This window comes from Eulemur rufifrons, chromosome 15, assembly GCF_041146395.1.
Source record: "Eulemur rufifrons isolate Redbay chromosome 15, OSU_ERuf_1, whole genome shotgun sequence".
NCBI lineage: Eukaryota > Metazoa > Chordata > Mammalia > Primates > Lemuridae > Eulemur > Eulemur rufifrons.
The window spans coordinates 95,945,888-95,962,965 of record NC_090997.1 but is presented as its reverse complement, the minus strand read 5'-3'; the positions used below and the strand labels follow the sequence as shown (position 1 = coordinate 95,962,965).

At 38.1% G+C, this 17,078-nt stretch overlaps 1 protein-coding gene across 1 annotated transcript in view; it reads right to left on the bottom strand.

The window, feature by feature from the left end:
• Positions 1-17,078, bottom strand: part of CCDC170 (coiled-coil domain containing 170) — an 83,855-nt gene that overhangs the window by 40,890 nt on the left and 25,887 nt on the right. The window contains exons 6-7 of the mRNA XM_069489097.1: positions 14,253-14,397; positions 11,175-11,360 (exon numbers count right to left, since the gene is read on the bottom strand). Coding sequence (XP_069345198.1) covers positions 11,175-11,360; positions 14,253-14,397 — 331 coding nt within the window. The remainder of the gene's footprint in view (positions 1-11,174; positions 11,361-14,252; positions 14,398-17,078) is intronic.

The following is a 17,078-nucleotide window of genomic DNA, read 5'->3' as shown; positions in this document are numbered from 1 at the left end:
CAAAAAACACTTTATTTTAATTTCAAATCTATTGAAATTACAAAAAAAAGAATAAGGTGCTCTATTACAATTGAATTAAACCAAGGCTGGAGTTTGACATTCAGTTCTGGGATTCAAACTTTAATACAGATAAACCAGTCCTAAAATAATGCTATTCAAAATGAGATTTACAGTCTGGTGCCACTTACGCACTTATCTGTGCCAAGTCCCAACAAGATAATTTCAGAAATTAGGAGTTAGAGTTTAGCAACATCCAAGAACAGTGGATTTGCTTTTTGAAAAAGCTATGCACCTATTCAGGCTTTGTTGAACTCCTATGGTAAGTGGCATGTGGTATGAGTTGTACATCTGTTGTATACTGTGGGAAAATGTTAAAAATGTAATATTTGAGGTTAGTTTGCCAAGTATAATCTAATAATAAAAATTATATAAAATCCAGAGCCCATTTCATTCACCAAATGTAATTTAAATTTAACTACACTTTCACAAAATAAATTACACTATCTACAGATATAGAACTGTCTACAGATAGAGGATTGAAGATAGATTTTTAAAACACAACATTTGTTTCATTTTGGATACAAGTTACAAATAAATATGGTGAGATTTCTAAAATTGCTTTAAAATCTCTTCTATTCTCAACAAGCCTCTGTGAGATAGGTTTACTACCGTGAATATCTTAAAAGCAAAATATGAAATCATATGATATACATTACCCTCTGCAAGCAGCATTTTCATCAATCCAACCAAGATTACCTAAATTAACCAGCAAGAAGTTAGCTCATAGTTACAATTAAACTTTAAATACTGACATAAGCAGTATTCACTCAAAGTGTACATGTAGAATTTTAATACAAGGAAGTTTAGTCATAAATTCTTGGTCAGATATGATTGAAGAATAACAAAAAGCTATGAGTATAATAGTGATTCTCTATATTAATCTCTTACAAACATACTTTCAAAAAAGAATGTGTAGTTTATGTGATTCTATTAGTTTTCCCATGTTTATTCTGATAATATTTATTGAAATTTAATTTTATGTCTGTAACTTCTAATTAAAATTTGGACTTTGTTTTATATATCTTTTTAAATAAATTTTTCCTATTAATTCATTTTTATTGTATCTTATAGAAATGTCACTTGGCAATGGATTGGAAATAAAGAAAAAAGTATCCTTCCCTATAGATAGTTTGAAAAGAAACTGTATTAGGGTATATTCAGAGTTACCATGTTCCAAGAGGAAATGTTAAAAAAAAATAGAGGCATTTATCCTGTAGATGTCTTCAAAAGTTTGGAAGTCTGTCATGTAGGATGATTTGGTTTGTTCTGCTCAGGTCCTTGAGCTAATAGAGTAGAACTTTCAGAGTAACATTTTACTTGAAAATGAGATTTTTTGCAAATCTGAGCTGTCCCAATGGCATCATCAACCTTGGAAAATAATAAGAATTCAGCTCAAGTTTGAAATTCTCATTATTAACAAAATCAATACCAGTTGATAACAAATTTAGCTGCCCAAGAGGCCAATGTGTTCCTGAGCTGCACTACAGTCCTGCAGACACTCTGCCCTGAACTGGTCAGACTGTGCTTGGAGGACCATCGACAATTACCATCTGGAAATTTTAAAACGGACATTGGCAAAATGGAATAGGTTCAGCATCACATGCTAACATTAGACCCACAATAAAAATATTTATATAATCATATTATTTTAAATACTGTTTTAACTAATTTTTAATTTTTAGAATGAACCTAAAGAGAAACCATTGAAGACTTCATTACAGTTACAGAACAGAATGTAAACCCTGACCATGTAAATATAATAATATGATAAACACTGGGACATAGAAAAAAGAGGCTAAAATGTAGGTGGTATTAGATGGTCTGGAGGGGAGGGGCTTGAAGATGCAGCCTGGAGGCATCTGGCAGTCCTCTCTTCCACAAAGAGGAACCAAAACAATGAGTAGGTAATTGTACCTCAATTAGATCATCAAAGAGAGAACATGAAACTCAACAGAGAAGTGCCAGGAAATACCTAAGGCAAAGAAGGAGAAGGAAGCAAAGCAGCCTGCTTAGCCAGCACTGGCTAGGAGCCCAAAGAGGCTCCCCAGTGTGGGGAAAGGGTAAGTGAGAGACCCCCAGCAGTCCACATTCCCATTGTGAACTCCTCCAATCCTAGCCATGGGAGAGCCTCTTGACCCACATGGGATCTGAGACTAACATAGGGAATTGTCTGGAGACCATGTGACAGGATTGCTCCAGAGAAGGAACTCACATTATGTCCCACACACCCCTGAATCCTAGACAGCCACAGCAAGGCACCATTTTAAGAGCCCAGCCCCCACTAGACAGCATCCTGCCCTGGAGCCCAACAGTCCCCTGCATCTCCACATCCTTGGATCCCCATAGACATTTCCTACCCACAGCTGCTACTATAGTTGGCTGCTGTTGCTGGGGCCAAAGCATAAGCCACTAGCAGAGACCTTGCCCCCACTAGCAGACGGGCCACCATCACACACTTACATGTACCCTGAAGACAGGCTCCCCCACCCAGAGCCATCACCTAGGTCTGAGGCATGCACTCCCCAGATGCCTGCCTTTAGCTGCAGCCACTGCCATCCCCACTTGACTCTCCTCCAGGGCCCTGGGGATCACCCTGCTCCTGCACACCATAGCCAGTGCTCATACACACCACTGGGAGGACTAAGGACACTCCTACCCATCTTGACTCTGCTTCTCCAGTGCCCAACTACACCATCCAGGGGCCAAATGATCTCCCTCCCCCATCCACCACCATTGGTACTTGAGCACTTCTATCAGGAGCCTGAAGACAGGCCCACCCACTCTGGCACTACCACCACAGCTGGCACCCACCCAGACCCACCACCTGTGGGCCTAGAGACTGGCCCACCCAACCCACTGTAGCCACTGCTAATACCAGCATGGACCACTTGGGAGGCAGAGGTTGTCCTGCTACTGCTGCTATCATTGCCCATGCCACCCCACTGCCCAGGGGCCCAAGGACCTGCCCAGCCACCCAGTCCATTGATGCCACTGCTGGAACCTGAGCAAACTGCTTTGGGGCCTAAGAATCAGCCCACCTGGACCAGCTAACACTGGTGCTAGCATACATCAACATGGGGTCCAAGGACAGGCATGTTCAGCCTGCTGCTGATCCTACTAGGGCCTAAGGACTGGCCCACCTGGTGTCCCTGTCCCCACTGAAACTTCACCACAGCCTCCACTGACAATCACACCTTAAGCCACTGAGAAATCACAGACACCACTGGCACTATGTACAGCCAAAGAAATTATACAGAGACTACACTACTATATGCACACAGTCTCTAAGCCAAAATGCCTTACCCAATTGAAACCATAGACACATCTTCAGGAAAAAGTCCTCCCCTACAAAAGCAAATGCAAACAATTGGAAGAAGTGACTGTTACAACAGATGCACAGATATCAACATAAGGACACAAGAAACACCAAAAAGCAAGGAAATATGACACCTCCAAAGGAATACAATAATTCTTCGGCAACAGATTCCAATGAAAAAGAAATTTATGAAATGCTGGGGTAAAAACTAAAATAATAATATTAAAGAAGCTCAATTAAACACAAGAGAATACAAGTAAACAATACAAAGAAATTAGAAAAACCATCCAGGATGTGAAGGAGAAATTTACAAAAGAGATAGATATCATAAAAGAGAACAGAACAGAAATCCTGGAAGTGAAGAATTCATTGAATGAAATAAAAAATACATTTGAGAGATTCAGTAATAGACTGGATCAAACAGAAGAAAAAATTTCAGAACTTGAAGGAAAATCTTTGAAATAACCCAGTCAGAAAAAAAAAGAAAAGAAAGAAAAAAGAAAGAACAGCACCTACATGACATGTGGAACACCATAAGTGACCAAATATTGGAATTTTTGGTGTCCCAGAAGGTGAAGAGAAAGGGTTTGAAAACTCATTTAATGAAATAATATATAAAAACTTCCTAAGTCTAGCAAGAGATTTAGACTTCCATATACAAGAATTTGATAGATCTCCAAATAGATACAACTTAAAAAGTTCTTCTCCACAGCACATAATATAGTCAAACTTTCAAAAGTCAAAGACAAAGAAAGAATTCTAAAAACAGCTAGAGAAAAGCATCTAGCACTTATGAGGGAACCCCCATCACACTCACAGAGGATTTCTCAGCAGAAACCCTACAGGCCAAAGGAGAACAGGATGATATATTCAAAATACTGTAAGAAAAAAGTTGTCAACCAAGAAAACTATATCCATCAAAGTTATTCTTCATAAATGAAGAGGAAATAAAATCTTTCCTAGATAAGCAAAAATGGAGGAAATTTATCTCCACTTGACTTATCCTACAAGAAATGCTTAAGGAAGTTCAAAACTTGAAAGCAAAAGGACTATATCTACCATTATAAAAACAGAATGAAGGACAAAAACTATGAAATCATCTCAAGAGATGCAGAAAAGCATCTGATAAAATTCACATCACTCCATGATAAAAATTCACAACAAACCAGGCATAGAAGAAACATGTCTCAACATAATTCAGGCCAAATGTGACAACCCTACAGCTAATTTCATACTGAATGGGGAAAAGCTGAAAGCCTGTCCTATAAGAACTGGAACAAGACAAGGACGCCCACGTTAATCGTTCCTATTCAATGTAGTACTGGAAGTCCTAGCCAGGGAATTAGGCAAGAGAAAGAAATTAAAAGTATCCAAATTAGAAAAGAGGAAGTCAAATTGTCTCTCTTTATAACTGACATAATCTTATATTTATAAAAAGCCAAAAGACTCCACAAAAAGGAACTCTTAGAACTGATAAGTTCAGTAAAGTTGCAGCATACAAAATCAACATACAAAAATTAGTACTATTTCTGTACACCAATAATGAACTAGCTAAAAAAAAGAAATTAAGAAAGCTCTCCCATTTATAATAGCTACAAAAAAATAAAATACCTAGGAATAAATTTAACCAAGGAAGTAAAACATATCTATAAGGAAAACAACAAAACACAGATGAAACAAATTAAAAAGGACATTAAAAAATGGAAAGACATCTCATGCTCATGGATCATAAGAATTAATATTGTTAAATATACTATTCAAAGCAATCTACAGGTTCAATGCAATCTTTATCAAAATACCAGTATCATTTTTCACAGAAATAGAAAACACAATCCTAAAATTTATATAGAACCAAAAAAGACCTCAAAAGCCAATGCAATCCTGAACAAAAAGAACAAAGTTGGAGGCATCACACTACCTGATTTCAAAATATACTACAAGACGATAGCAAGCAAGAAAGCATGGCATTGGTATAAAAACAAACATATAGACTAATGGAACAGAATAGAGAACCCAGAAATAAATTCACATCCAACTGATTTTCTACAAAAGTGCCACAAAAATACATTGGGAAAAGGACAGCCTCTTCAATAGATGGTGCTGAGAAAACTAATTATCCATATGCAGAAGAATTAACCTGGGCCCCTATCTCTTATTGTACACAAAAATCAATTCTAAATGGATTAAAGACTTAAACATAAGACCCAAAGCTATGAAACTACTAGAAGAAAACATAGGGAAACAGTTCAAGACATTGATCTAGGCAAAGATGTTATGCCTAAAACCTCAAAAGTATAGGCAACAAAAACAAAAATAGGCTAAACAACTTCTGCATAGCAAAGGAAACAATCAACAGAGTTAAGAGACAACCTGTTGAATGGGAGAAAATATCTTCAAACTATCCATTCGACTAATATCCAGAATATACAAAGAAATCAAACAAACAACTCAACAATGAAAAACAAATAAGCTCATCAAAAAGTTAGCAAAGGACATACGTAGACATTTCTCAAAAGAATAAATACAAATGGCCAAAAGGTATATGAAAAAATGGCCAACATCACTAAACAACAGAGAAATGCAAATTAAAATCACAATGAGACATCATCTTATCCCACTTAGAATGGCCATTATTAAAAAGACAAAAAGATGCTGGAGGGGATGCGGAGAAAACGCAACTCTTATACACTGTTTGTGGGAATGTGGAAAGCAGTATGGAAACTTCACAAAAATCTAAAAAATAGAACTACCATACAATCCAACAAGCCCTCTACTGGATATTTATCCAAAAAAAAGGAACTCAGTATATCAGAGTGATACCTTCACCCCCATATCTATTGCAACATTATTCACAAGAGCAAAAGATAGGGAAGCAACCCAGTGTCTGTCAATGGATAAATTAAGTAAGAAAATCTGGTGTATATATACACAATGGAATACAATTTGGCCATAAAAAGAATACAATCGTATCCTTTGCAGCAACATGGATGAAGTGGAGGTCATTATGTGAAGTGAAATAAGCCTGCCACAGAAAGACAAATATCACACTCATGTGTTCTTACTCATATGTGGGAGCCAAAAAAAAAGTTGATCTCATGGAGTTAAAGAGTAGAAAGATTCCAGAGACTGGGAAGGGTGTGAGGGTGGGATGGGGGCTTGAAGAGAGGTTGGTTAATGGGTACCAGCATATAGTTTGATAGAAGGTATAAGTTCTACTGTTTGATAGCTGAGTAGGGTAACTATAGCTAACAACAATGTATTGTACATTTCAAAATAGCTAGAAGACTTGAAATGTTCTCAGCACATAGAACTGATAAATACTCGAGGTGATGGATACCCCAAATACCCTGACTCGATCATTACACATTCTATGCATGTAACAAATATCACATGTACCCCATAAATATGTATAAATATTATGTATTGATAAAAACTAAGTAGGAGACATTAAATTCTTCATATTTCATAGCAGAAAGTCTTAAAATACTACTTCAAATTGATGAATCAATTACTTGAAAGTCTTTATGATAATTATCAGAAGAACTGAAAAAGAGAAACAGTTAAAATGAGTTATTTTGTAAGTGTGAGACTAGGGGTGAGAATGGAAGAAGAGAGGGGTTTTGATTGTACTTTGGAGCTTTACAAACAGCTTAAATTTTTTATAATATGGGCAGATACTATTTTGGTGTTTATTTTCATTTTAATTCCTCACCCAGAGACTAGAACTCCCCCTACCTCACAGACAATAAGAAGGAGGTTCACGTAAGAAAAGCTTCAAAGATCCGGGGCTGTTTAGCAGAAGAGACTGGAAAATCCATAATAAATGTCTTTAAGTGCTTGAAGGGTGGCCATCAGAACAGGGATTTTCATTTATTCAGTAAAGTTTCATAAGATAGAGCCAGGATGAGGATATGAACTATAGGGATTCTGATCCTGATTTGCTACAAGGAAGAACTGTCAAACAATCAGAACGTCACAAAGATGAGATGGACCTCTTTGTACTTGAGTCCCTGCCTCTGGAGGAATTCAAGGAAAGGCTGGACACTAGCTAGAGTCTGGGACATTTTAAAGATGGTTCTTATTTCACATAGAGAGTTAGAGGATCTAGATTCTAAATGACCTGAGAGTCAGTTCTGATATTATGATCCCAAAATTGTAAGAGATATTTAATGTCTTTAGTAATTTGTCCTGTGTAATCATTTCACACTTCCAGGAACTACTTCCATATGTCTGTACTCTTAAAAATAATCTCATGTTTATTTTAGTCCCTAGGTAAAATAAATACCTAGGAAAGAGAAATAAAAATACTGAACAATAACTGTAAAAGACCCTTGAATTATTTTCCAGTTTTACAATAAAAAACTGAGGTTCAAAGAGGTAAAGCCACATGCCCCCACAGCCAAATGACTCTGGAGCCAGGATGAAAACCCAAGAAGCCTAATTCAAGAGCCTCACTGCTTAACCACTCTGCTCACTGTGCCTCTTACATATTCTACTGCAGGGTAACAAACCAAAAAGGCAGAAAGGACATCATTCCAAACCCAGGCCTGCCTCAGTCCAATACCACTATTATTTCTTAGTTTTAAAATCTAGCTATTAGAATTAAAGAAAATGTGAACACTGTGAAAGGAAAGAAGCTGTTTAAAATGCAATATGTAAATTTAATTTCTGATCCTACCAATATTAACTTCTATAGTCTGTAGGAAATGGGCGTATAGTTTGTGTAGGCAAAGTGGCTACTTTGCTGAACAGTGGATTATTTCAAGATAACCAAGAGGAAAGGTATGATTCTTTGATAGTTTTCAAAACATACTTCAATATTTACTACTAAAGATTTTCAAATAATATATTTACAATTTATTAACATATGATAAATCATCTGGATGTTTATTTTTGAAATTTTCATAAAGGAACTCAAGTAGAGTCTTTAAGCAAATCAGAAAAGCTGAGTTATGTAAAGACAGCACCCTGGCCCTGCAGATACTTCTACTTCTGCAGTCCTTCTGGACTTCGCTAATAAAGTAAGTTTCCTACCTCAAAAACAGAGCTTTAGAAAGCACTACGAACAGCTTCCTGAGGCTGTTAATGTGTCAGTAAAACCACTTGACAGTATTTTTCAGTAGTAAATCTCTGGAGTCATAATCTTATGAATGAGCACTTTATTAAAGACCTCAAGTTTTTTATTGCCTGTATACTTTTTTGTAATTTTTATTATTTTGGCAGGAACTCAGTCCAAAGTGAGTGTGTTTCCAAAGCCTGAATAACATTGCATCAGACATTCACAAGTAAAGACGCTTATATAAGAAAAGGAATAAATTCTGTTTTTTTAATGTGATATTACAACAAATTTTCTTACTCATTTCCTAGTACTATCTCCAGAGATGCATTTAAAAATAAATACTAAATTCTTCCTAATTTTCAAGTCTTCATAATTTAATAACTACTATTTATAATTGAATTAAAAGTTACTAAGAAAATTTGTATAGCTACTTATTGTTGTTCTACTAACTAATAAATAATTTCTGGTATGAGACTCATATATAAGATATAGCTGTGGACATATATGTAAAGGGGACTACTGGTGAAGGCATAGCAATGTAATGTCCTGGGTTCAAATCCCATCTTTGCCATTTAATAGCTGTGTGAACTTGAGCAGAGTGCATAACCTCTCTGAGCACTTAGCACAATAACTGTGCCAATGGTAAGTATTCAAAAAATGAGCATACCTAAAGTGTAAATTTTGGTTTCTAAGCACCATTCCTTGGTAACCAAAGCTCTGTAGGAAATTGGCTGGTTTTAGTTCTGTGGACTAACAATTGCAAGTAAGCCTGGGATATCTTCTTCCAGAAAGCAAGGAAGTGTTGTAAGACTAAGGAGTCATGTTACAAGGTCACAGGGCCCATCTTGAAGGGGCTTCTTCTGGACAAATTTAGAGGATTTGGAGCACCAAGAAGAATAATTGATTATAACACAGTAAATAAACTAAAACCCATGTGTCCATTGAATTGAAAAGAAAATCTTTTCTTTGCAGAAGAATACAAGCTAAGAAATAGGAAGAATAATAAAATTAGAGTCTTACCACTTTGCCACCTCTGATGTAATAGTTCATCCAGGCAAGAATCAGTGGATGCTAACATCACAAGGTAAAGTCATAGGAAACAGGAATAACCCAACAACTACCACTCCACAGAACCTTAATTAACCGCAGAAGAAAAAAATATATATAGCTTTACACTAAAGAGATTGACAGTCAAACCAACAGTGGAACATTCTAACATTATTTGCCCTCTAATATAATGCAATATGAAATATGCGACTTTACCTTTCAAATATTCTTGCCAAAAAGTTTAACCCGAATCAAATCCAGCCTCTAGATCCAACTTTTAAGTTTACAGGATAAAGAGAAACGAGTTAAACAAGACTGTGAAGAAACAATCAGACCACTCACTGCTCTGGGCTTTCCAAAATGTCAATGCTGTTTGAAAAAAAAAAAAAAGACAAAACTATAAAAACTAAAAATAATCAAGAAATGCAGTGGATGAACCTAGACTGGATCCCGATTTGGGCAAGAAAATAGCTGTAAAAGACATTCTTGGAGCAAGTGGTAAAATTTGAATGTGGAATGATACTGGATGATTATTAGTTATCCGTTGCTGTATAGTACATTGCCCCAAACTTAGCGGCTTAAGACAACAAACATTACTTATCTCACAGTGTCTATGGGTCGGGAATCTGGGCATGACTTCACTGGGTGGTTCTGCCTCAGGGTCTCTCCTAAAGTTACAGTCAAGCTACTGATCAAGGTGATAGTCACACCCTGCCCCCTACTGGAGGAGGATTCCCTGCCGAGCTCACTCACATGGTAGCCAATAGGCCTCCCATCCTTGCCACATGGGCCTCACAACTGAATGGTGTTCCCCCTACATTCATATTTTAAATTCCTAACCCCAATGTATGATATTTGGAAGTGGGGCCTTTGGGAGGTAATTAGCTTTGGATGAGGTCATGAGAGTGGGCCCTCACGGTGGGATTCATCGTATAAATAAACAAATTGTAGCCAATTCGTTGTATAAATAAAAAACACTTCCCTTTGGTAGTATCTCTCAAAATTACAATATCCACGTCCTTTGATCCAGCAAACCTACTTTTCAGATTTTGTCTTACTAATGTATTCTCACACATGAGGAACGATATGAGATTATTCATAAAAGCCTGTTGGTAATAGTGTATATTATGTTGCCATTTGTGTTGAAAATATTAATAAATAAAAAAAGGAAAATAGAGCGTGTCACCATTTGTGTTAAAAATAAATAAAAAGAATATATATATACACACACATATATGTGTATAGATATTTCCAGAAGGGTATATAAGAAATTGTTAATAGAGCGGTTGCCTCTGAGGAGAACTGGGTGGCTGGGGAGAGGGGTAGGGAGAAAACGTTTCCCCATATACTCTTTTATGCACTTAGAATTCTGTATCTTGTAAATATATTATCTATTTCTTCAAAAAATATTAAATTTAAATTTTTAAAAATCGTTATAATTTAACCAAAGTAAGTCATCTGTACAAATTCTTTACTTTTGAGTATTTTTTATCCTTTTTTTCCAAATATATATCTCTCTCTCCAATGGCCTGTTCAAGGTCATTTTGTCCCACATTGCCCCCTGCCCTCCTACTGACAGCAGCCTTTTAAAATTGTGGTCGATAACACTAGTGCGCCCATCCAACATCCGTTTTTCCATTTCTGCTTCCTAAGTATGATCACAGATGCACACACACACTTCACATACTGTACCTGGTTCAGCTTGTCTTTCTCTTCAACGCAGGAGGCAGCTTTTATCTGCTCTCTGGTGACTTCCGAAGCCAGCCTCATGATCGTTTCTCTGCTAGCTTTTGCCTCCATCTCATGGACATTTATGGTCTCTTCAAGAGTAACAATTTGTCCTTTCACGAATGCATTTTCCTTGTGCAGCTCTCTAAGCTGAAGAAAAAGCAGTTACAGCTATCCTATAAAAATTAACAATTTCATACACTTTCTCTGAAGCAACTCGCAGTCCATGCCCCAATGACTGCATTAGCAACACGGTAAAAACACTATCCCTGCGTGGACCCAAAGGATCACACTTTCAAAGGCAGCCTCTAAATGCTGTTGTTAGGTGCAGACCCTGTAGTCAAATTAAAACTATTCAAAGGGCGGCCACAAGGCAAGGATGACGAGAGGTAAGCCAAAAGTTTCCCAGCAGAACCTGCCTCAGCAAGCCTCTGGCTGCTAAATACCCAAGGCGTGTGACCCGCCCCGGGTCACACCAGGCAATAAAGGGAGGGAGTTGTATTCAGCCCACATCCAGTGGGGCCTGCTGCATGCAGAGTGGTCCCTGGCACTGAGAAGAAGACAGGACTATGATTTTTTAAAATACTCTTTTAATTGGTATAAGCATAGAAAAATTCTGAATAAAATGCTCTAACAGTGGTTATCATTGAGGGCTGGAATTAGCAAGGCTTTCTGCTTTCTGTGTTGCGTATTGGCATTGTTAACTGAGAGCATTTATAAGATTTACATGGGGAACATCAAAGCAGGCAGGCTCCTTGACCTCGAGGAGAGGGCCACGAGGACGCCTGTAGGAAGACTTGAACCCCACAGGACAGGGCCAACGTCGGTGTTATGACTGTCTGTGGAAGTGACCTATCTTTCAGCCTCAGCACTCTGCCAACATGGGGCCCTGCTCCCAGCTCAGCGCTGTTCCCCTCTCTCGAACACTTTTCCTCACATTCACATGATCACTCCTCAACGTCCTTCAAAAGTGCCGCCCTCAGGGGACACTCCTTGGCCAGTCTAGCTAAACCACACCTCTCCCTTGCTTCGCCGTCTACTCCCGCACCCTGATTTGTTTTTCCTCATTGTGCCTTTTACTAGGTGGTACTTATTTATTTGTTTATTTCTTCACTTTGTTTACCCCTTGATAATGAAATCTCCAGGAGAGCACAGACTTAGTCTTATCTCATTCCCACTGCTGTATCTCCAGCTCCAGGACAGTGTCTGGCATGTAGTAAGCACTCACTAAATATTAGTGAAATGGATGAATGAATGTCAAGCAAATTATTAGGAATAGCTCCTTTTCCACCATGGCTCCTCGGGAGTATGTGTGCACACGTGTTTACAAGAGCATGTGGCTTTGGAATTGGAGCGATTTTGTTCTTGGTGGAACACCTGGTGAGGCTGCAGTCTTGATCAAGACAGCAGACCTCCAGATCTTGGCCAATGGGTTTTTTTTTTAAAGATAGGCACCTGTTCAGGTGGATGGGGAGCCAGCGCTCCAGAGTCCTCCCATCTGTTACAAAGCACAGGTTGCATTATTACTCAGGGATGCTGAGGCCAACAAATCAGGGGATATTTGCCATCAAAATACTCATGGCTCCCAAGAGGAAGGAGCATGCCATGCCACACAGGGCCACATAGGGAAGCACCAGGGCCAGTAAGATGGCAGAAGGGGTTGGGAGAAATGTGGGCAAGAGTCTTTACTGTCTCTTCTGCAGAAAGGAATGACCAAGGCAGGGTAAGCAGGCTTAGATTTGGTAGTCTGAATGATTCCAGTGGCTCTGAGGGATAAGGGTGTCCCTGAGCTGTCTGGTATCTGGCTGTAAGGTGATTAGGGGCAAAGGGATGGTGGCCCCAGGTATAAGAGCCAGTTACAAGAGGTGGTTGGGGAGTGGGCTCTGAATTGGTCAGTTTGCATTTGAAAGCCCTGCAGTGAGGGGCAGTCTCTCCTAGGTCAGCAAGGCCCCAGATGCCAAAGCATCAGAAACACCAACAATAGGCCCGCGCAGTGGCTCACACCTCCCATCCCAGCACTTTGGGAGGCTGACACAGGAGGATCACTTGAGGTCAGGAGTTCAAGACCGGCCTGGGCAACATAGAACCCCAGACTAGCACACAGAGATTGTCTCTGAGGGAGGAAAGGGCGTCCTAAAAGAAGGAGCTCTGAGTTTCCTTTTCTTTCCCCACCACTTGGCTTAAAAGATAATCCCCAAACTATACTGCAAAGTGGACTTTTACAGCTGAGCTCCTGGTCACATGTTAGCCATAGGGAGGAGGATGAGGAGCATCCAGCACCTATGAGGGTATCGGGTACATCCTGGGCCTGAGCTAACCCATCAATAAAGTGAAATACTTCCCAAAGTAAAATGAAATCATCTTGCAGCTTTCAGAGAGGACATTTGGGAAGATACTAGTAGACACTGGAGAGGTGGCTTTTAAGAATGGCTGCATGGAAATTTGTCAGGAAGCAAGGATATGAAAGGTTTGTAAATAAGCAAAGATGCCACGAGCACTCAAACGCTTTCAAGTGCCCTAATGAAGCCCTATGGGCCAAGTGAATTATTCAGTTAATATCATTAATTTCCATCTTAATGTAATATACCATTAAAGTAGAATTTTTACTAGTTTTAATGTAAACTTTAAAAAGTACTTTAGACCTAATCTCAACCCTGCCCTCAGTCAGTATCCCAAAAATGACACACAGCTGTTACGTGTGTGTGTGTTTCTGTCTGTAACTAAAAGGAAAAACAACTCTCTAAAACAAATCGCTAAAATGAATAATTAACTGTATGTGACAATCTGAATACATTAATATTTTAAACAAAACAGTTAATCCCTTTTGGAGAATAATTATTCCAAATAATGCTAAAAAGAATCTTGGAATTGAGGCTCAGAGAGGTAATACAGTCTGTCCCAAGTCACACAGTGAATTAATGCTACACTTGGGCCACCATCCTATTCTCCTACCACTCCCACACTCAGCCACAGCACTCCCGTTTGTGCCACATGTCAGAATAAGCACTATAGTTATGGTCTTTTTAATCTGTATACAAACACCTTAAAAATTAAATCTTCCTCTGATGCCTTTTCATTCTTCTTTTCTGGATCCAAGCAGTCATGAAGTTGAGTTAGAAATTCCTCATGTTTCCTGCAATTCTTTGAGATTTGTTTCTTATTCTCCTCATTTTCCTTTGAACACTTTCTATCAGGCAAATAACAAATAAGTCAGGGTTTAACATCATGGAAGATAACATTCATCAAACCAAGTCAGAACGTAAGCTCTCTGTGGGAAATAACTAATTGTCATTTTCAACACAACACAGTTTCCCAGACACAGAGCAAATTATTGTCATGCAAGCCCTGTAAGGGAAGGAGAAAAGTGGAAGCAATTTCGGGGCACCTCCATTTGGCAGAAATGTAGGGTAATCCTCATGGCATCGTGGACCTAGTAACAGGAGGGGAGATGGATTCTCCTATCCTCAACCCTTAGGATCTACGGAAGTGGAGGCAGCTTCCAGATCACACATGGACCCTTTGCCATATGTGTGGTCACCATCCACATACCCACAAATCTCCACTAGAGCCACACAGAGAAGAGGGAGAGTGCTATTACATTGGTTTTAGAGGGCCAGGCTTTGTTTCTTTTTCCTAACATACGTGATCTATCAGGGTCCTGCTTCACGGCCAAGCGTAACTATAACAACAAATACATCAGGAGCGGGGAAGCTTTTCACCTCTTGAAAAGAAAGATGTTCAATCACTAACAAAGATCGTAATCAGTTTATACACCCTGAGTCTTTAAAGAGTACTGGAAGAAAGGAAAGGAAATCAGTATCTCACCTGCACCTCTATGTTTATTGCAGCTCTATTCACAATAGCCAAGATATGGAATCAACCTAAATGTCCATTTAATGGCTAAATGGGTAAAGAAAATGTGATAGATAGATAGATAGATATTACAATGGAATACTATTCTGCCATATAAAACAATGAAATCCTGCCATTCACAGCAACATGGATAGAACTGGAGGACATTATGTTAAGTGAAATAAGTCAGGCACAGGAAGATAAATACTGCATGTTCTCACTCATATGTGGGAGCTAAAAAAATTGAGCTCAGAAGTAGAGAGTAGAATTGTGGTTTATGAGAAGCTAGATAGGGTGTGGGGGAGGAGAGGGAGAGGGTGGTTAACAGACACAAAGTTACAGCTAGAAGGGAGGAACCATTTTCTAGTGTTCCATAGCCCTGCAGGGTGAATACAGTGAACAGGAATTTACTATATATTTTCAAAAAGCTAGAAGAGAGGATTTTGAATGTTCACAACACAAAGAAATGATAAATGTTCAATATGATAAATGTGCTAATTAGCCTGATTTGATCATTATACATTGTATATACCTGTCAAAATATCGCTCTGTAGCCCATAAATGTGTACAATTATTACACATCAACTAAAAATATAAGTAGAAAAAAGAGTATTGAAAGAGTATTGGAATTGCCCAGTCAAGGAAAATCAGGAGATTTATGACGTGGTATGAATATTTTACTTCAAATCTCAGGTAGGCTTGTTCAAATCATGCTTTAAATGTTAGAGACTAAGAGATCATCAAAAAATAGACATACTTTAAAGTCAAATTAGAATCATTTTAGTAATTTAGTGTCATTTTTTTCAATATCCTAGATAATAAACATGATTATTGCTTTCCCTTGTTACCATGTCAAGTGTTTACTGCAAATTCTTTCACTCTATTCAAAGATTAACAAAGCCTGTAATTGCAGATACTCAAAAGCGTATCGTATGTCTATTTAGAAAAATGAATAACAATAAAAGCCTAATATCACTATATCTCTGAATTCTTATTTTTAGCATATTAAAGGTATACTTATTCAGTCTTTTAGACTCATGAAAAGCACAGTTAATGCTATGGTGCTGATTGATTTACATATATGACCCCATATATTAATCCCAAGATTTCGATATTATTTCCCCATTCCAAAGGGCTCTAACAACTTCCACTTCTATTCACATTTCACTTGACCCAACAAAGTTCCAGGAATCTGTCCTAGGAACATAATCACATAAGATATTCATTGCAGCTTGGGTTATAGTAATGTTTTAAATGAAACTAACCTAAGTGCCTACAGGAAACAAAGGGAATTGGTTGAGTAATTTATGATATTTCAAGCAAGGGAATATAATGGGCCATTTAAAATGATATGATAAATGATTTTTTAATATTTACAACATATTATTCAGTAAAAATGGTACATTACACATCATTTGTATACAACTATCTGAGAATCTGTTTAACAAAATGTTAACAGCTTTTCTGCAATCATAAGGTTTTGAGTAATTTTAATTTCTTCTTGGCACTCTTCTGTATTTAAAAAATTTACAGTAAGCATATATTATTTTTATTACCATTTATTTAATAAATACTTATTTAGCACCTACTATGCACCAGGACCTGTTAAAGGTGCTAAAGGTACAGTAATAAACAAAACAGATAAAAAATTCTTGCCCTCATGGAGCTTATGTTCTAGTTGGAAAAATGGATAATAATGGAAATATTAATATATGTAATATACATAGTATTTTATAGAAGGATTGGAGAAGAAAAAAGCAGAAAGGGGGGTGAGAAATATTGGAGGCGGTAGAATTTTAGATGTGGTACTCACGGAAGACCTCACTGGGAAGGTGCCCTCTGAGTGAAGACCTACATGACGCAGGGCAGCCGTGCACTATCTGGGGGAAGAGCCCTCCAGGCAGAGGGACTAGCAATTGCAAAAGTCCTGAGGTAGGGTCACTCCTTTGGAGGGAGAGAATGGTGGCAAAACCAGGTTAGGATGAGCACTTTAGGTCATGGAAAACACCCTGTCTT